The 21,402-nt window shown below is 44.1% G+C and overlaps 1 protein-coding gene and 2 non-coding genes across 6 annotated transcripts in view; 1 reads left to right on the forward strand and 2 right to left on the reverse strand.

Moving 5' to 3' along the window:
• Window positions 1-314: 314 nt before the first annotated feature.
• Trnay-gua lies at window positions 315-403 on the reverse strand. Its single transcript is given in 2 exon segments — window positions 315-350; window positions 367-403. It is a non-coding gene; the product is annotated as a tRNA-Tyr (tRNA).
• A 2,432-nt stretch (window positions 404-2,835) lies between these two features.
• Window positions 2,836-2,940, forward strand: Trnay-gua. The gene is made up of 2 exons: window positions 2,836-2,872; window positions 2,905-2,940. It is a non-coding gene; the product is annotated as a tRNA-Tyr (tRNA).
• A 275-nt stretch (window positions 2,941-3,215) lies between these two features.
• Window positions 3,216-21,402, reverse strand: part of LOC6503287 (protein decapentaplegic) — a 37,301-nt gene continuing 19,114 nt past the window's right edge. The window contains exons 1-3 of one of the 4 annotated variants that reach the window (XM_032453276.2): window positions 12,336-12,592; window positions 7,227-8,099; window positions 3,216-5,352 (exon numbers count right to left, since the gene is read on the reverse strand). In XM_032453276.2, coding sequence (XP_032309167.1) covers window positions 4,442-5,352; window positions 7,227-8,085 — 1,770 coding nt within the window. In that variant the 5' untranslated portion in view covers window positions 8,086-8,099; window positions 12,336-12,592 and the 3' untranslated portion in view covers window positions 3,216-4,441. Of the gene's footprint in view, window positions 5,353-7,226; window positions 8,100-8,267; window positions 8,842-11,042; window positions 12,593-21,402 lie in introns of those variants that run through there. The other 3 variants (XM_001967546.4, XM_032453278.2, XM_014903627.3) reach the window with 3 other exon arrangements.

A 21,402-nucleotide genomic window follows, 5' to 3' on the forward strand; every position in this document is an offset into this window, starting at 1 on the left:
GCAAAAAAGGGGATAAGTTTTTCTTGTAAGGAATAGTACAAATAATTGAAATTAATTTATTTTTAATTATTTCAGTCTAACTAAAATAATTTGTGAAAATAAATTATTTTAGATTTGATCATAATCGTATTAATAAAATAAAACAGTGATGAATGGGAGTTTGAGGAATTAAACACTTATAAATTTATGAACTAACATTAGATTTTGGTTCTAAAAGTATGTATTAAAATAAGCATTCCCTTTGAAAAAAAAAGTTTGTATGATAAAAAAATATATAAATACTTATACAAAAAAAAAAAATGTTTAAAAATAATTCCTTCGAGCCGGATTTGAACCAGCGACCTATGGATTTCTACACTTGATCCTCTACAGTCCACCGCTCTACCAACTGAGCTATCGAAGGTCTATATATGGACGGCTGCTAAACGAGTTCATGAAGAGAACGGGCGAACAGATGAAAGCCGAAATTAGTTTTTTGGCTGCGGGGAGGGAAAAACGAGCTTTGATTTTTATGCAGAGCCAGCAATGTGAATTTTAAGTGTGAGACCTGATTGTTTTCGACTTTTTTGTTTTTTTTCGGACAGATGAAACGGCGGCAACTGTTGTAAACAAAGACAATGCGTATCGGGGGGGCAACAATTAACGTGGCCACCTAGTAAACGCCGTTCGTGAGTCATCCTCGCCAGGGAACTGGACATGCTGCATATAAGGTCAGATTCCAATCCGCATCGCCTGTGGGCCGGCAAGTGAATCATGCCACAAGCGCGTAGAAGGCATGATCGGCCTTATCAGTGAAGTGGCGAGAAGAGCCTCCTGGAGGCCTGGAAGGGTCCCCGGCAGTGGCAGCGCTCGGACAAAGTGTGTTCCGATAAGCCAAAGGGCCATTTTTGACGGCCGGGACAAAAGGCCTAGTCCGGTGGAATACTTAACAAACCAATTAGGATGCCAAAAAATGCGGCAAGTCATAAAATACAAAAAAAAAAAAAGAAACCGAAAACACGATAATCTGCCTCTCTCTACTATATGTATGTGTGTTACAAAATTAGAGATGCGAAGGTGACGGCCCAAGTGGCGGTTTTATTTTTAGACACAATTGTATTTGTTTCGAATATTCTACGAGCACGAGAACTATGTATATTATTTGAAATACAACCTTCAGATTCAAGTCAATAAAAAGCATTTAGATATAACTAGGAGTTACGCATTATGTAGAATTCCTTAATATGAATAAATTTTTTTATTAGACTAGCATCTCTGATACCCTCTGGCTGGTGGTCAAAAAGGTTGGCCAGAAGTGCCTTTAAGGAAGCGGAGCGAAAAAACTGACAGCTTACGGATAATTACAGCCAGACACACACACACTCTAGTGCAGGGTTAGGTGAGATGGAGGGACTGGCGATAGGGCGCAGGAGGGCTAGGGCTAGCGCCATGAGCGGCAAGTTGTGTGATCCATTAAGCAAGGTCCGAGAAAGGCTATGTGTGTGTGGATCGATTGCTCGAAACGGCTTGTTAGATAAGGAAGATGATTCCTGCGGCGAGGTCCGAGGGTCAGTGTTTTTAGTAATTTGCTCAGGTATGTTACAACAAATGTTCATAATTTTTAAGAATGACTCGGAGCAGGCTCTCGGCCTAGTTGCTCCCCACTCCCGCCTGACTATGTTCCCAGTTTTGCTTATCAGCCTTCTTCGATCAGTTGGTCGGCTTGGCTCTTGATCTGGGTATCAATTTCCCGCTGATTGAATGAATTTTCCCAGCAGTCACTGGAAAGCGGTTCTTAAAAGTGGGCGTTCCCGTATCAGTCGCCAGGGTCTGGCAGATCGAAAGGAAAAATTGCCAAATTCCGAGGAAGGCCGCCTGACTTTGTTTTTAGCAAGGACCCTTGAGCGGACTGTATATTTCCCGTCCGTCCGGCTGTGTGTGTGTGGCTCGCAGTCCCGTTTTTGCCGCCTGATGAGTCATTTAATTGATCCGAAGAATACACTTGCCACATTGCAGCATGACCGGTATAAATTAATCTGCTCTGCCTCTGCGATAAACCTCGAGGAAAAAGATGCCCGCATGACTCATTAGACCATTTTCATTATTTGAAATCGGATGAAATGAGACCGCTGAGGCTTAGTTTCATTGAGGCTTCTAACAGTTCCAATCAGTCTGACTATAAATAGAAAAGGGTCGTTTTCAGTAATAGCCGAGCCCGGCGAAAGCCCCATCTTATCAGCCCAGCCTCTTTCTCGTTTGCATTCTACAATTATTTATTTTCGACCTTGTGAGCACTTGATTTGTTTATTTACTTCCTTCCACGAACTGTCTCAGCTCTTCTAATTATTTAAATTCGCTTGGCAAAAGTTTTTTTGAACTGAATTGTAAATACTTTGGGCCGCCTTATCGACATCTAAGTTCACTCAGCTGTTCGAATAGATTCAATGGGCTTCTGACATTCCATTTGCCAGCAATTTGTTTGGTGCTGGACAGCTTCTAGGAAAGGTGATATGCAATCGATTCGTTATCTACCACCTCGATCTGGCTTATTTAGCGTCACTTGCATTGGGTCGGACAACAAATTGCCCGTTGAGTTGTGGCTTCGTAGCTGGTTTCGCCACCTGATTTGTTTAGTATCAATTTTTATTTTTTAGTCGCTCCGAGTCTCTTATTTAATCTAAAATGCGATTCGCACATGGCTCTTATCGCAACACGTATGGCCAACACTGTCGCATACCTGTGAGTGTTGTTTTTGCGTTTAAAGCTGCGATAAGTAGTTGCTTTTGTTTTCAAAAACATTTTTTTGTCGTTCAGATAAGCTAGCTAAGTTTTCAGTTCGGCCACCGACACTCATCGCCTTCGATAGCTCAGTTGGTAGAGCGGTGGACTGTAGTGAGAATTTCGGTGCATCAGCACAGAGCAGGCATCCATAGGTCGCTGGTTCAAATCCGGCTCGAAGGATTAATTTTTTTTCCTTTAAAGCTGTCATTTGTTAACCGAAAGTTAATTAGCTTGTGAAATTTTCACGCTTCTCTTTGATTGTCGCCAAAAAATTAGTATTTACATTTTTTTTATTTTATTTTTACCCCATGAATACCCCGCAGAAATAAATAACAAATCAGCATAGATTTTTTTAATAAATTGTTTTCTTTTATATTTTCCATTTTTCTTTTCCTCGTCGCACTCGTCATCGTCAAACATATGTTTTGTTTTTTTAAATAAATAAAATAATAAAATTCATATTGTGTGAAAAGTTTGCATATACAAATCGTGCTCTGCAACATCAGGCACGAATGGATACTACTCCTTCATAGATTTTATTTTTGTGGTTTTTTTTTGTTTCGTTTCTATTAATTTATCCAACATGCTGATCTTACTGATACTGCTTAAATGGCTAGATATTAATTAACGTATTCGAGCTTAGCTTAGAACGCATAACGAAGTAAATAGTTATTTAATATATTTATAGAGCATACCTTTATGTTTAGTTTAAAAATATGCTTCCTTGTTTATACAATTACGTTTAGTTAATTTCGGAACGAAGTTCAATACCGATTCGTCGATATGTGGGCTTATGCGTACTGATGAATGTGTTGTGTTTTGAATGAGTTGTGTAATATTGCATACAAAGTATATAAGTGTTTAATACATATACAAAAGAGTTACATATGCAATATTTCGTTGCTGAATACGTAGCTACAGGATAGTAGCTAGTAACTACAAGCCAGCTACAGGGCCTAATTTCAGGACGTTCTCTGTAGGTTAAAATCCCGCTTCGATGCTGCAACTAGTTAATTTACAACGGATTCGCTTTAAAAAATTATTAACAAAAAAACGGCTAGTAGAACATCGTCCTCTTCATATACAATTACATACATAGACACTAGTTATTCGCACAGATATAGTATTTTTAAAAAATAGCAATTTTATACAATTTGTTCAGTTGGTCTCCCACTCTGGCAATTTCGCTAAATTTCCTTTTGAACAGCAGCAGCGCACTATCGGATACGATGGGATAGCGAGTATCTGATAGATTCGGGTGGGTTGGGCTGTTTTTGAGGGTGTGGCGTGGCGGCTATTTACAGTGGACTCGTGCTCTCTTTCTCCTTTGACTTCCCTAGGGAATATGGCTCTGATCTAGGGTTTTCCCAGCATGGCTGGGGAAACTGACAGTAGCTCCAAAGGAAGCGGGCGGGCGGGCGTTTGGTGGGTGGCTTTCTGGGTGAGGGCGTGGCTGCAGCCTGATATATACTCGTACGTTACGATTAAAGTCTAACGATTTACACTTAAAATTCAAATATTCAGTCCATTTTGTTTGCGTTGTGTTTAAAGCATTGACGGCTTGGAACCAAACAGCATTTGATGCTCTCTCGGTCTCGCTATCTCTTCAATCTGGGAACCGACTGGCAGGACCCCGGATTTCCGCATCCGGTTACTGCTGCCGGTCGCTGGCCGTTCGAATCTATCGACAGCCGCAACCCACCACGGTCATCTCCTGGTAGTTCTTCAGCACCACCGTACTTTGGTCATTGAGGTACAGCATGGCCACGCTTTCCAGCTGGGTGGGCACGCAGCACGCTTTTGGTACCTTGCCGGGGTTTAGATCGTTGACCAGCATCTGCACAACCGCGTGGTTTGTCGAGTTGAAGTGGTCGGCCAGCGGGAAGGGGCACTTTCCATGGCAGTAGTACGCGTCGTAGCCTGGTGGCGCAACAATCCAATCGTCCCAACCAACGTCAGAGAAGTCCACGTAGAGCGAGTGGCGACGGCAGGTGTCGTCGTGATTCTTGCGGCGTCGATGGTGCCGCCGGTTTCGGTTGCCGCCCTTACCACCGCCCCCACCATTGCCGCCACCCTCCGACCCGGACACGTCTCGGATGGAGCGCGCCTTGTGCCGCCCGTCGTCTGTGTAGGTGAACAATAACGGTTGCTTGTGCTGCCACTGCTCATGCGCCTCGTCCGCGCTGCGACGCAGTCGCACATGTGGGTGCGGCGCCGGTTTCAGCGAGCGAACAGTTCGCACCTCCACAAGCAGTCCGTAGTTCCGCTGCGGCTCCGCCAGCCACCGGTCCACGGCCGGCTGGACGTCCAGGCTGACCGTGTCAGTGCTGTTCAGACGCACTGTCTTGGTGTCCAACAAAAGGTAGCTCGGTTCCCGCTGTCCCCGCAACCCCACTCTGGTGATGTCGTAAACGAGGACCTGATACCGCGTCCGATTGGCGGACGCCCACCTGGACACCGCCTGGGAGCTGAGCGCATCACGGGTCAGCTGTAGCTCAGCGGCCTTCAGCTTTTCCTCAGCGGGAATGCTTTTCACGTCGAAATGCAGCCGAAACCGGTGGTGGTGCGGGAATCGGTCATCGATTTTACTATCTGCAAGAGGAAAAATGGAAAATACAAAAATTAGTTTTGAAGTCATCAAACAAAGAAACTTTAACAAACAAACAATTCGAGTTAAAGCTAGTAACTTTCTGAAGTTAGAGCTACATTAGCTTTCTAGAATGCTGATATATTTATAGTATCATCTAAATGATATGCCTCGTATACAAAGTGTTGAGCGCCGTCGCCTTAAAAAACTCAAAAAAGCAATCATGTCTAAGCCCACACTTAATCGGTGAATTAAGGCACTAAATACGATGGATCACGTGCAAGTGCAAGGGCTCGAACAGGAGGATATAAAACGGGCTCAGATGCCCGGCCAGATGATTAGAAAACCCTTCGGACACCATCTACCTGTGCTTGGTAAGTAGCCCCTGCTTAATACACTTACTACTTGAGCGTGGAAAGTGTAGGGAAAGCCACCAGTAGTTTCGGGCATCAATCTGGGACAAAGGGTCGACAAATCGCACGTTCCAGTTGTCCAGCCAGCCGCCTTTTTACGACTGGCGCCTGTGCTAAAGACCCCGGCCCACCCGGCCTACCTTCTCGGATCTATATACCATATATGTACATGTTTTTATGTGTCCCGCAAGGTGCAAACTCTGCACAGCACACTTGCTCAAAAAAAGAAAATCTTAATTCGAATCGATGCCGTCGTCGCCGGCACTCTCAAGTGCCACCTACAAAAGGAAGCGAGTCGTAAAATCGGTTCTCAAAGCGAAGATCGAAGATCGAAAACCGACAATTCGGCACAGATGCGGACCTAACTGAGCCGTGACCAAGGCAAACTCGACTCGAAGACATGCGGCTTAGACACTTGGCTTTAGGTTCATGGCGTTATTTCGCATTTTGCATTTAGGATGCTACCTGGGCTCTAACTGCTTTATTGTTTGAGTACTCTAATCCTGCGGAAAATAATGCGAAATACGCTTTAATAATAATTGTTATTTTTACAAATACAATATAAAAGCCATTTAGCGCATGCGCTAAACGTTACTGGTGTAATTCCGAAGAAAGTTTTCAAGGTCACGGATGGGCTGACATCACCAGTTGGGACAGGTAGAAGCCCACGTCCCTGGTTCATTTTGGACAGCCGCGGAAATTCCGCGTGATTTCACAGCGCTTGCGTGAATGATAGAGGTCGGGTTCGTCAAAAAGGACGACACGAGGGGCGCAGGTATGCAAAACGCTTAGATGAAACGGAATTTCAGGGAAAATCCTGGATGCTCTTCATTCGCATTTTAGTATCGGAAAGTACGCGGTGGGATGAGTGAAAATCTATATACATTTTCGGTACAAGATAAATAGGAGCCTTTGGCATTGCGGTAGCAGGTGGAAAGTAGGTAAGGAATAAGTTTAAGCCCCTTGCTAATAAAACGATTTAACTAGAATATTTCCATATATTCTAATATTATTGTCTAGTTCCTGAACCTAAAGGAATATTTATACGAATTATAAAATAAAACCGAAGCTTGAAGAGTGCAAGGGAAAAACCAGAATGGTCTACATTTTATTGAAATTCCTATGATCGAAGTGGTTATTTGACAATGCCAATAAACAGTGCTTTAAAATCAATCATTTTAAAAACATAATTTGATTTTGGCAGGTTAGGTTTTAATTGGGTTTTTTGCATACTTATATACATCATTAAAATATTTAATATATATTGGTTTTAAAAAAATACGAAAAATACAATAAACCCTTAAAAATGGATTGCAATGCATTCGTTTCAGATTATTTTAACTTTTGTTTCATTATGGCGGTAAAGTACTTAAATATAAGCAATGTAACGCCTAGGAATTTGTAGGCCCTATTCCCTTTCCCCCCTTTATAGTTGAATTTAAGAGATAATTGAGAAAAGAACTCACCTTTGTGTGTAAAACTCCGAACTGTGTTTGCCGACTTGGTCAAAAGTCCCGGCTTGGGGATATTGACCGAATCCAGCTCGTGGCCCATGATCTCGGCGTAGAGCTTCTTCATTGCCTCCGGGATGATGATCTTGGAGCGATCGATCTTCGGCGGGCGTTTCATGTTGAAAAGCGAGAGCAGGCTGTTCTCGATCTCGACTAGAGTGGAGGGATCCGGCTTAAGCTTGTCCTTGATCAGCTCCTTTTTGCTGTAGGTGGACGGTTCCTTCTCGGCGATGATAGCCTCGGCGTTGGCCGGCACCTTGATGGAAGCCACCTCCTTGTCCAGGACCAGAACGGGCTCTGGCTCTGACTGCTCCACCACGGTGGATTCAGCCGTCGATTGATGAGATTCTGTGCTGGAAGCTGGTTGCTCCTTTTGCTTTTTGTTTTGATTAACTTGTTTAGTTTTCTTCTGCTCCTTGACAGCCATTTTGTTGGGTTTATTAACTAATTGTTTAGACTTATTTTTGGAAATTTCTAATTGGTCTGTTCTTGGTTTATGCACTTCGTTGAACTGTCGGTTCGCGTCACTTTTGCTAGGTTTCTTAGCCTTGTTTTTGTTGCTCTTTAGACTTTTATTTAGATGGCTTTTATCACTATCACTGCTGATGTAGAGCGGTTCGTCGAATGGATTAAATGCTTTTGCTAATGCTGTTTGTTGTGGTCCTGCTTGCTGATTCTGCTGCGGCTGCTGTTGTATCTTAGGAGGAGGCGCTATGGCTGCGATGAATCTCAGGGATATGTCCTCGGTGCTAGCAACTCGAACGATCGTTTGAAAAGTCGCCAGCACTGCGAGGAGTAGAAGCCATGCGCGCATGGTCGCTTGCAACTCTGAAACGAAACAAAAGACATGGGTTAAGTGACTGGCAGAAAGGGTTATGCGCTATGCTATACCGATCTGATCCGATCGGGAATGGTTCGGGTTGGTCTTAGTATCAGTATCGTAGGGTGCGGAACCTCTCAATGCTCTTTCACTCAAATTCTCACTCGCTCACTCACGTTCAGACTGCCATTGGTGCAAGCGGGACAACAGGAAGAGCCCGACTCTTTGTATCTGACAGATACTATCTATCTGCAATATCTGCGAGTGTGTCTGTCTCTAAGTGTGTGTGTCGTGTGTGTATGTTGGACGACGTGCGCTGCTCGACTGAACGAGCCGTCCGATCTGGTGTACGGATCGGTTCTTCTTCTTCGGCAGGTAAGAAGCGTCGACGCCGACGCCGACGCTGACGTCGACGCAGACAGAAACAGCGACGTCGACGACTGCCGGGACTGCGCTTCCTTTTGGCCCATTTGAGATTTAGACGAGAGAGTGTAGCGCCTGCCCAAAAGAGTGTGTTTACGACCCGCCGGGGTGAAAGGTGCACCCTAAAAAATGGTTGCACCTATCCCTCTCTCTCCCTTGGCCGTCGCCCTGTTTCTTTCTCCTGGCATACCCCTTTCCTGTGCTCCGACCGAAGCACAAGTGTTGCAATTGCAGGCGGACATTGCACCTTTTGCACTGACACTCGATCTTTTGGGCTACCTCGGCATACCAACTGAGCCGTTTTTATGTCTACGAATAGAAATTCAATCCAACACACTAGCGCCCAATAGCCACCCCATACCCCACAACCCATGCCCATCCCCCACCCCCACCCCAAACCCCACCGGGTTTTCGGTTATTAGAGTAGCTTCGATCGCCGTATTTCACTTATCGCTGCGCTTTGATTTACAAACAGGCGGCAAATGCACAAAAAGCGACACAAAACGAACTTATCTGGAAAATTTATGAAAATTATTAGAAGTATTCTATATATTTTGGTTATAGGCAATAAATTTCCCAGATTTTATCTCAAGATGAGTCCCGGACCCGGACCAGTTGGAAAAAGGTAAACGAGTCTCACGCACACTGGGACATACCCATACCAGCACGCATACTCACGCACACAGTCACCCAGAACAAATTACATGTTGTTTTTCACATAAAGATTAACATCTTATCTTGTACTAAAAAAATAGAAAATTTGTTATATGACAGGGCGCTTAGGCGTAAAAGGAATTTTGGAAAATGGTTAAATTGGAATCGGGAAATTGGGAAAGATGGCACACGCTGGGGGGTGCACCGAGCACCGTGCACCAAGCAGGAATTTAAAAAATACATGTATTCAGGGGGAGAGCGAATAGATCTCAGGGCCCCGATAAGTCGGGGCTTGAAATTGGGAAAAATTAGGAAAGATCGGGGCGATACTGGGGAAAGGCCGGGAGAAAGGGTGAATGAAATTAAATTTCATAAATATGTTTATGATTTGTTCATAATTTGTTGTTTGTTTTTAATATGTTCCTAGAATTCCCAGTCCGTGGGCTGTTATGTGTGGTTGGTTGCGTGTGGTTTTAGTTTCAGTTGGCTGTATTTATATCGTGGTTCTACGATTTCCACCTCTACCTGACCGACGTGTGATCTGCGTGAGTCCCGATCGGGGGTTTCCCCTACGCGGCTGATCGCCGATGAATGCAAGGCGCTCCCTGGAATTTCCAAGCTTGCCGTCCATTCAGTGAATCTGTAAGAACTATAAACCAGATAGCAAAGACTAGGCCCAGGGGCCAGATTCGATACGAATGTGTCTATAAATCGCACTCAGCTCAATTCGAGTTGCGAAATGTCGCAAGACTCTGTTAAAGTTCAAATTTCAGCTCTGTCGCAGCACCGACAATCCGAAAGTGTTTCGCAAATTGACACATTTTTTGTCATTAACGTTTGAATCCGGTTACCCATAACCAAGATACTCGCACACCAGAGGGTGAGGTAAATATTAATTTGGGAATCTATGCCACACAATGTCAGCGATTTTGGATTGGATTTGGAGTAATAAACGCCAGCGTGGTCACCCATCGCCACACACGCATCCGAGGGATACAAAGGAGTCTATATTCTGTTGGATTATTTATGTGCCAGGATATTTGACATTTTTGTTTTGTGTTCTCCGCCGCTTTTTATGTCCTTTCGAGAGTTCGTGTTTCGACTTTGTGAAAGACGCTCCCATAACTGGTTATTAGTTCTGATACAGAATCAGAACGGTATCTTATTGTGCTGGGCAACAATAGTCGCAGTAGTTCTAGGAATTTGTGTGAGAGGTGCACTTAGGAATTATGATATATGTGGGGAAATATTGTGATTAAGGCTTTCCGAGAGCGGCTTGGTAACTAGTTGGCCAGCGAGGTGTGAACCGATCACGCCCCATTCGCGCGAAATAGGAGTGATTTGGCTGCATTAGAATCTCATCTCACTTAAATTTCGGTTTAAAATCACATAATTGCAGTAAAAATGTTCGAGTTCTCCGAACTGAATCCGCCTTATTGAACAGCATAACAAGTGCTGCGAAGCCCGAGTTCAATTTCAAATAAATGACCCTGAAAAATTCAATTCCATAAACTTTAGTTTCGAATGTCCCCCTGCCGACTCTGTGTTCACACTTTTTGGCCAAAACACAATGTGAATGCCACATGCCATCGACATGGTGTCCAGCCAAACAGCGAAAAGTATTTTCCATATCAAATTAACTCTGTGATATCAAGTGCATAGCTCTCCTTATGCAATGAGTCAGTTTTGTGTGCGGTTCTCACAGCAAGTTCAGATTCGGTTCACCTCCACCCCATTGTAACTTCTTGTCCATAATTTACATAAGCTTACTGGGCTGATTACTGCGGCTGCGGTGTTCACCGGAAAATCGGGAGAGAAAACTGGAAGTGAAAGAACAGGGGACCTAGAGACCTGGGCCACGGCTCGGCACTCACCTCAGTCTTATATAGTTTCCAATGGTCGAGTGATATCGCTTGATATTAGATCTCCGGGGGCCCGTATCTGTAGCTTAAGCTTGATACGACATGTGTTCGGTTATTAATTCGAAAGCTGTTTGGGCACCGCCGGCGCAGATATCGTATATTGTATATTGTCTGTTGATGGATTGCCCGAAAAGCAAGCAAAATAGGAGCGCGACCAACTGTCTCGTTCAACTGGGCTGACACTTTTCGTTCCAGTGAATTTATGACGTCTGGAATCGGGATTGGAATCGTGATCGAGCCTGGGACCGGGATCGGAATGGGAAGCGGATCCGTTATCGCAGCGAGCGGCTTTTGGTTACACACGGATTCGGATATATTTGCACAATTTAAATATGTTTATGGCATAAGAGGCTTCCCGTTTCGCTTTTTAAATAAATCACGTTTGTGTAAATATCTGATAGGGATTTTCTTCGCCACCTTCGCGTGCCTCTCTCTTTCGTTTTCTGGTTGGCTGTCTCTTTCTTTGCGTGGTTACTGCTACTGTTACAATTACTGGTTTTTCTATCGGCTTCTGAATCCGAGTCCGAATCCGCATCTGAATCCAAATCAGCGTCTGTTTTCGCCACTGCTCTGGGCTTCCGCTTCCAATAATTGAATATGAAGCAATGCCAGTTCTTGTTGGATATAGTGTTGCAGCATTCGAGGCGCACCACAGGTCGCTCAAAGTGAGTGGTCAGAATGGTGGCAGCGGTCAGGACGCCGCGGCACATGACATGTATCTGACGAAGGCGGATGCTGCACTTGTCATCCAGCGACTCACTTTCTGGCCATTGGCGGCGATCCGCTCCCCCGCTCAGCCTGGCAGCGGGCTCCTGTTGTCTGTGATTTGGTTTCAGCTGCCGTGTCTGCAAACAGTTGGCACGTAATCCACATATTTTCCAGTTGACACACTCGCACACACAAATGTTTGTACTTGTTTTCGAATTTTCGATTTTCCGGACTTCCGAATTCGAGGCGCACGTTACACACTAGCCGTAGCCGTATCTTTTGGCATTTTCAGTATCTCCGTGTCTTTAAATGTATCTGTTGCTTTATCTTTTGGTTGAATTATTTCGAATTTCGTATTCACTGCTTTATTTGCTTTAGCTGGCGGCTATTCGAATTTCAGGGTTTCCCTTTACAACCCGTCAGTTGACATTCCAAACACCCAGCATCGGCTTCAGCACCAGCACTCCGCACACCATACACACACTCTGCACACTTGGCACACTCACGCACCGCTTATGCATTAATTTCTTTGTTTACCGATTAACGTCGATCAGTGATCATTTGTGATTTTCCGATCCGGGGCTTCACGCGTCGCAAAACTCTCAAATATTCTTAACTTTCCAAAAAAGCTCTGGCACGGCAATTCGGTTTTGGTCTTCAGTTTTGTGAGTTCGACGCCAAAAACGCCGCCGTTCATTGCGTTCCGTGCGGCCCAATAGATTTAAACTCGATCAGCGCTGTTGGACGACTAACGCCTTTCTGTCTACCTCTACCTGATTCAGACACTAAGATACTCAGATATACGGTTCGGATACGGCCGTTCGCACAGATACAGATACATTGCCACTTGGCTCGTTCGTGGCCCGTCGTCGGTTTTCTTCGGCAGCGCCACTTGAGAGCAAATGAGAGTGCCACTCGCTCTCTCCGACGGCTTTATGCCCTCTCTCTTTCTTCCCGGAGCCCGCTCAAGCTTAGTAGGGTGTGGGGCGCGGGCTGGGGGCGTTCGCCCAATCTCCGCCAGCTTCATTATCGTCTTCATTATCTCCTGATCGGACCGATCATGATCACGCAGTCGTCTAGCGCCAGTTTCTCGCTTTCCCAGCCAGCGCGACGTCAAAGCCCAAGACTACCGCGACGGAGACAGTGGCTACCACAACGACGTCCTCCTCGCTCTTGAGCCGCTCACACACACACATACAAACGGTTAATTGGTCGACGGTCGGAGCGGTCCAGCTCTGCCGCAGTCGCAGTCGCAGTTGCAGTCGCTGCCGCTGCCGCTGCCGCTAAAGGCATTGAGTGAGTCTCACGCCGGCTAGAATTTCACTCAAAGTGGAGTGCTCCTAAGCTTTCATCTTGGATTTCAGAAAACTTGAGGATACTCGAATTATAAAAAAAGGTATTATGAGGAACTTTTTTTAAGTTTCAAAAATAATATTTTCGAAAGTGTTCAACTACTTTAGAAGCTTAATTTCATTGCCAAACAAAACGTTCTCTAGAATTAAACAAGCTGCAACAAGCAAGTTGCCCATATTACGTATACCACCCGTGGACCGCAAAAACATCGCTTTCGAATCCCGATTTCAGCAAAATATTTTATCTATTATTGAACTCCTAAAATATAGTTTTAAAGTTTAATCAACCAAACACTTTCCATTTTCGCAAAGCCTTCACTTACTTTAAAACTCTTATAGATGTACACGAAAAAAAGGCTGAACCGCGCTTTTGAGAGTGGCTGCTTGTCTAAGGCCCTCAGGTGCGTCTTTCCTCGCCGCACGAGCGCAATGAGCCAAGAACAAAACCAAACTGTCTCGCATTCCTGCAGTCGCCCAGGTCTGCGATCTGAGTCGGAGGCTGCTAGCCAGCCAGGAGACGGATGTCGGAGTCGAAGCCCGATCCTATGCCGCACATGCCATGGAAGGCCACAAGGCGCCCACAGGAGGGAGCGAGAACCCCGATCCGAAATTATTGCTCTTCTCAGACACAGTGTGTGAGCTGTGCGGGTGTGTGTTTAGGCAACGAAATCCTTGGCAGCAACACAAACAGAGAACGGAACCAAAAAGTCGGGAATTATTATAATTTTATTGGTCGGAAGGCAAGAGGTAAAAAAGGGCAGTGGCGGTGGCAGCCATAAGAACGACACTTGCTGGCTCTTTCACTCGCGCGCATACAGATACTCGACACCATACCAATACCAAAACCTGCATCTAAATGCATTTTAACTGCCTTTCGTTGTTTGTGGTGTGGTTCCTCGCTCCCTCCCCAGCCCTTCAGCTTGTTTGTGGAGATGAATCTTCGCTTCTCGGCCGGCACACCCGCGCATGCGCAGCCAACGTGACTCTGGCGCACAAAAGATTGTGTGTTTGCTGGCGGTTTGTTGTTGCAGTTCCCCCGGTTACCAGCCGAGCAGGTGCTGCGGCCCAGCCACACCGACGTCGCTGCTGTAGGCCTTGGGAGGTGGAGCTGGCCCAGCAAGAGAGACCCGTTGAATGCAGAAAAACTTCCCAATGAATCTGAAAAGCTTTTAAGGTTGTTTTCCAAAGCGTTAAGGATAAATGATTCAAGGAGCGGCCATTTCAAATTCTGAAACATTCTGGCTTCCAATTTTTTTTAATATACATTTTAGTGCAGGATTTTAGTTAGTAAGTACATTTATGAAAATAGAATTGCTAAAATACCGATTAAAATAACAGAACATTCAAAACCTAAATTATAATATAAATACATATGTAATGAGAAAATTATTTGTAGATTGCTTATAACAAAGAAGTAACTAAACTGAAAACTAAGATATGAGACATTTGGCAAGAGGTAAGCATTTTATGGTAAAAAAAAAGTTTGACAAGATTTTATAATGTTTAAGATGAAAAACTGACTAAATAATATGTAGTAAAATTAAAACAACCAATGATGAACCTATCGTTAGATCGCCGACAATGAAGCTTGCAGGAAACCCTGCCCATTTGTGGACTGGCGTCGTGTACAGGTCGCGCCGTCTAGGCGGGGATGCTGGCTAAATGAACCTGGAGCGTTGCCAGACATTCTGGCTATCCTCGCGGACACACTCGCACTCACTCCGCAGCCACACATGCCAAGCTGGCGCCAAGCATGCTTAAGTAGTCTTTGTTCCTGTTCTTAGCTTGTCGCCGTCTGACCGGCACTGGTTCTTCCCTACTGACTTCATTGAAATTTTCAACAAGGAATCAAATTACGCGGCACTTTCGAGAACAAAAAGGCGCTGTCCAGCAAAGGACATAATTCTAACAGTAACTAGACTTCCTAACTAGAAAGTTGGTATACAAACTCGCAAACCTCTTTCAGGGAAAACCGTTTTTCCAATTCGATATTCAGAAAGTTTCGGATGGGTAGCCACCCCTTGCCCCACCCCTTGGGTTCTCCGCTGGGACCCAAAAATGATTCATGCTCATTGGCGCACACAAAACTCAGCTGGCTCAGACACAAATACACGGAACACCGATACAAATGTGTTACAGAACACAGACGCAGACGGAAGAAGGCGGGCTCCAAATTTCGCCGAGATCCTTTTGTATGTTAATCGTCCGTCCGATTTGTCCGTCCCTCAGTTCCATCTTTATATCTTTGTGTTTTGTATCTTCGCGTGTGTGTCTGTGAGCTCCGGTCGGTGTTTGTGTTGGCTGTTCTGTGCTCCTCCTTCGTTTTGTTTGGTCTCTTTTACCGATGGTTCGTGCCCACAACTCCGCGTTCTTCCTCTCGACCTCTCTCTTTCTAGCCCTGTCTCTTTCTCGCTCTCCCCATCCACTCCCCAGAAGATAAACAGATACAGATACATTTGCCTTTTGGAATGCTGGCTCATCTCCACTCACTTTAATGGCATTTTGTTACCTCTGCCCGGTCCTACTTATCGGAGTCAGAGGCCTTCCTGCGCTTGCGGGAAACCAGATATTGAGTCCTTGAATGGCTATCCTCCTCGCATACCCTTATTTTAACCATCTCTGGACAATCTCTACTTTCACTGGACCGACAACAAATGCGAAATCCATTATCAGCGGTAGTTCATTTATCAACTGAAGCCCTCGGCTCGTGTGTCATTTATAAAAATTAAAGGTCCTTCCCGCAGCAAGTGCCTAGCAAAAACAGCACTGACAACTAGCAAAAACTCCTTGACACCAGGCTGGGAACTAGACGCCGCTGTCTACTGACCCCATGCCAGGTCTTTGGCCCTCGTCCTCGGACACAGCAGGATCGTCATATCATGATCCCTTCTTGCGTTCTGTTTTTCCTCGCACGCAACGGGGGCTTGGGTCCTAATTGTCCTCGAAGAGTGCGTACCTATGAGAACTTGCCCCTATGAACTCATAGAGATTTTCCTTAGTTTTCCGGACACTTTTATGCAAACTCAGAAAGTATCTCTATCTTTCTACCTATTGCCAATATTTGCCTTACGTTTAAAGCTATTGATCATTGTTTTATTTAGCTACAGTATTGGGGTAGAATACCAATTTTATCAGATCAACTGAGATCCAGTTTATACTGAGGTTCCTGATTTTAAAGAAAGTCATTTCAACCTGATTTGTAACTAATTGGTTTATATCAATTTAAAACTCCGTAAAAACCAATACGAATAGGCCCAGAAAAACGTAATTTCAAATGGTATGAATTTTCTCTTATGGTTTTTTTTAATAGCATATTTAAGTATCTTATCACCACTTTGGACTAAGTTGAAATAAACAGCTTAATACCTGCATGTCCCAATATTTCCCTTTATAATTTCATCCGCTAATCCGAAGGGTCCTCACTGTCATATGGCCCTCCTCCAATTAGGAAACATAATATTCCCATGGTAGGACGCTCTAGAATTTCAGCTGTTTGTATACAGTTTACCCCGGCGAATGAGCCTCATTAGCTATCCTTTATTTGTGTCCATTGGCTTTGTTTCGCCGTGGTCGGCTAGCTAATCAATTACCTCGAGCCAGCCGAACAAAAGTTGCTAAACAATGCCGCTTGGCACGTGGACGCCCGGCAGTTAAGAGCCTTTCTCCGCCGCCTGTCTTCAACTTGATGGAAAGGTGACAGTCACAGTCACTTCATAAGAGACAACAACGAGTTACAGACACAGATACAAGCCACTGCCACAGACGCACATACAGTTACAAAAAACATAATGATAATAAGAAGAGAGGCAGCCGCAAAACTGCAGAAAGCAGGAATGAACCTCCGATACGATCCGACCCGATCCGAATCCGATTCCTATGACATCTTTAATTGTTGTTCGACTAGCTCGGACCCTGTGCTCTCCTCGGTGGCATTGTCTTTTGTTCAATTAAAACGTTATTATTGTGTGTTTTGTTTTGTGATGAATGACAAACTGACTGTAAACTGCAACTGGGGACTCCAAGTCTAAGTTGCATCTCGTGAAAGCTGATCCTGAGCGTTTTGTCCAGAGCGGGGCGTGGATATGGATTTCTGTTTGGTTTTTCTTTGGTGTCCGATCTTGAGGTAACTTGATGCCGGCCGATGTCCCTTCCTTTGTTTGCCGGCGGAATCGTTTTGTTTGTTTATAAATTTGTAACAAAGCCTGATCCGCTGGATATTGGCCCTCAGAAGGATCTGGCTTGATTTATGAATTTTTGATGGTAACCCGATGCCGAAAACAGAAATCCCTGAAGCGTTTTATTAGCGCCGGCTAATAATTTTCCTGGGAACATTGCATTGGGGACGTTTATGGATTACTGGGATATAAAAGACGAAAGCGACATGTTTGATTTGAAAATTTGCTTTTGTATTTTTGTGACATAATTAATTATCACATATAAATGGTCATACCATATTTAAGTTTTTATTGATCTGCCTGAGGAAATGCTGCTCGGAAGGCATTTTTAATCTCCCCGATAAAATAGAACTTGGAGACATCAAACACAATCATAACTCCAGAAACAGTATCGGATTACTTTTAATTAATAATTATAGCCATTACTTTCATATAGTATTTTTTGATAAAAAATGACAACTTTCAATTATTATATTTTAGATCAGTTTCCAGCTCGTCATATTGATGAGGCAGTGCATGTGGGAAGTGGAAAGGAAGCCATATGGCTCCACTTTATAGAAACAGTTTGAATTCGAATTAACCCAGCAGGCAGTCCGCATAGGCATTAAAAGTCAATTGCAATAAAGTTTGGTTGAGCATCCACGTATCTTTTTGTGGGGAATGTGTGAGAATATCAAAGGAGGATGTCTGGATGGGCTCAGAGCGGCCCTCTCGAGTGGGCCACAAATCAAATTGTTCCGGAGCGGCCTGGGATGGGAGTACTTCTTGGATTTCGAATCCGCGGGGAACTGAGCGCCATCGATAAAACTTAATGGCCACCATAACTGTTAAGGCGAATTGCAGCGCGCATTCAAATTTATTACTAATAGGGTGTGAATTGCAACAAAATCTGGGTGGGGGAGGGGATGAGTGCAGCAAGTGCAGCAGGCAGCATGCAGCATAATCGAAATGGGTGCCAATTGATAGGCCTTTGATCTGCAGCTCCTATTTATTTACAGCGATTGTAAAACAACAAATCGTACATAAAACAAACATCAGGCAGGCAGGGGAATGAGGAGTACTTCACGTAATCGCTGTGGCAATGTCTGGACAGGGGAGTGGGTATGTGGGTGCGGGGGTAGGGCCTGCAGCCAATCCGTTCGCTGCACATCAAAATCATCATTAACACCGAAGTTGGGTCCCTGCCTCGGATCGACACATTCGGGTAATGGTCGCATTACTGTCAAGTGCACGGCGGAAGGGAGACATAAAACTTTATGATTTCATAAATATTTAACCGGAGACTCAATCTCACTCAACTCGCTTTCGGGCAGTCACGAAGGGGCAAGGGACCAGTATTTTCTCCCTTCGCCGCACACTATTCCCAGTGAGAATACCTTTGTTTATTGAAACTATTTCGGAACTCGCTACCCAGAAAACACATTAATTTACTTTGTCTTCGGGCTGTAAACACTCGATTCACTTGCTGTTGCTAGGCTCTTGGCCTTATCTCCTTGGCCGTTTCAGTTGCCACCGTTTAAACTGATCGTAATGGCGCAATAATCGCCACTTACATAGATGTTGCTCAATATTTATTGTCGATTTTATGTAGCCACACTTTGATTTCTGGGGCCACTCGTTTGAGTGGGTTATTAAATTAATTTAACCCGAAAGTGAATAAGTTTGGGTTAATAATTACAAAATGTATGTTGAAACATCGGAAATGTAAAATATATACATTGTTTGTTTTTGAAGATGTTTTCTGAAGAATTATTTAGAGGTCTGGATTCAAGCTCTTCCTTTTGTATCCCTTTGGGACCCTAGACCTATGGGAATTAGTTATCTCATTGCCCCATAAAATATTATACCAGGCGTTCCGTGAAACATCCACTTCCTACTTTCCATCCATTTTCCATCGTAATTTGGTCAGGGAGTAAACATCGGGCGGTTCCATAAAGTTATGTTACATTCTCCATGCTCCTGGGGCATTGGAGTGTTACTGACTTTACGAGCAAATCAAAAACACCATAAAATAGGCAAACAGATACGCAGATAGCGCTCCATCACTCCAATCCGATCCAATCCAATCCAAACAACATCGGGAGCTAACTTCGAACACTTTGTTGCCAAGATGATAAAATCGTTTGAGAATCTGTCACCTTGTCGCCATAAATTCAACAGTTTGGATTCAGTGCGAAACCACAAAGCAAATGTAACACGAGGTGCTGATGGTGATGCAACTGAAACAGCAACAGCAACAACAACAAAAACAGGATCAAGTCAAGAAAAAGAGTCTGGGAAGGCGTTAAAGTTTACATACTCGTAGTCTCGTAAATTGTAAACAAAATTATTGCAACGATTGCCAAATTAAGTGCAACCGCAAAATGAAAATCAATTTTTGCAAAATGCTACTTTGTTTGTTTGTTCAAGCAGCTGTGTGGTTGGATTTGCTCCCGCCTCTGCTGCTTTGAGATGCAATTGGGATTGAGATACAGCGTGACCCAAAGAGAGGGATGCGAGTCAGCCTCGATCCCATCAGTATCGATCTATTTTTAGGGGAGCTAAGCAATCAATAACTTGTTTATTTATAAGGCTTATGTTTGACATTGAAAGTAATTTATAAACCTTGTTTTCTGCACAATTTATAAACTGCTGCCCAACTCGTCAGTCAGTTAGCCTGCCAAACAACCAGCCAGTCAGTTATTTACGAGATTCATTCATAGGGAATCCGCAACCCGATCGTCTCATTATCAATGCAATTGTCTTCGGCACAGATGTTAACTGTAGGACCAAAAATGGTCACAGTCATTCATGTCCGGCAGCGGCAAAGGAGCCGCAGTTGATCAGTATGCAACATGGGGCCGCAACATGTTGAGCAGCCGCAATGTTGCCGCAACAATTCCGGACAATTGCTGCGAAATGTTGCCACAGCCAGCTGGCATCTTGTAAATGCAACGCATGACAATGAACGAAAGAATTGCTCTCCCCAATCCGCATGCCGCATGCTCCATCACCCAGACTTCTCCAGTCTTCGGTCTTCCATCCCGTTTTGGGCAGAAAGCTATTCTGCTTCGATCTGTTCTAGTCTGGTCTGGTGTATTGCTCCCGCCTCCTGGCTAAGAGGCTGGCCGGCCCAGCTGGACGACTATCGGTCTCAATGGCTAGCTGACTGACTGCCAACAGTGCGTATGAATGGAGGAATGGAAAGGCTCGTTGTATTCGGTTCAGGAATTGGTGGTAACGCCGTGAGCTATGCCGATGATTTTCAAGTACAGTATAATATTAACAGACCTCATCTTACGACTCTTTGTTAGGTATTTATTGAGTTAAGACTACATGTTTTATTTATTGTTATCAACAGTTTAAACATTTTTAAAGGATAATAGAAGTCCACCTTTTTTTTAGAAATACAAAGTTTTTTTTAAGGATAGTTTATTTTTGGCGGCGAAAAAGTTTAATTTCCCTGCTAGCCTATATCCTTTGGATAATATCACAAATATCGAATAGAGTTTTCCGAGCATTTTGAGTTTTTCGAAAATTTAAATAATTTTAAAATTAAATTAGAAAGAAAAATAAATTTTAATAAAAATTAAAATTGTTAATAAACCCTTGGCCCTGAATATAAATAACAAATGTACATATTCTTGTAGGGAAATAATTGATAACAATTACATTCATCCAAACGTGGTCGGAAGAAAGCACTTTAATCTATTTTACCAAACGTTTAAGACATCAAATAGTGAACAAAAAAAGGTGTAATTAAACCATTAATTATTTCTCAAGAGTCGGTCCTTGAAATATATTTTCACTTGCTATTGGAAATGCGATAAATCAAGATGCTCCAGCGAGCCATCAGATCAGATGGCCGCATCTCGATCGCATCGGACATACCATCTCGAAGCGCAGAAATCTTCTAATTTCGCATGCAGCCTTCGCTGCAGACCCTGACTCGAACTCGGACTTGGACGCTGACGCTGAATCGCCTCGATTGCCAGATCGCGTGCATTGCTCATATATGGCAATGGGGCGCACATGGCGCACGTTTTAATTAGGATAATGAGTTGTTTCCGGGCTGACATTGGGGCCAAAGCAGGAGCA

Source organism: Drosophila ananassae, chromosome 3R (genome assembly GCF_017639315.1).
Source record: "Drosophila ananassae strain 14024-0371.13 chromosome 3R, ASM1763931v2, whole genome shotgun sequence".
Classification (NCBI taxonomy): Eukaryota; Metazoa; Arthropoda; class Insecta; order Diptera; family Drosophilidae; genus Drosophila; species Drosophila ananassae.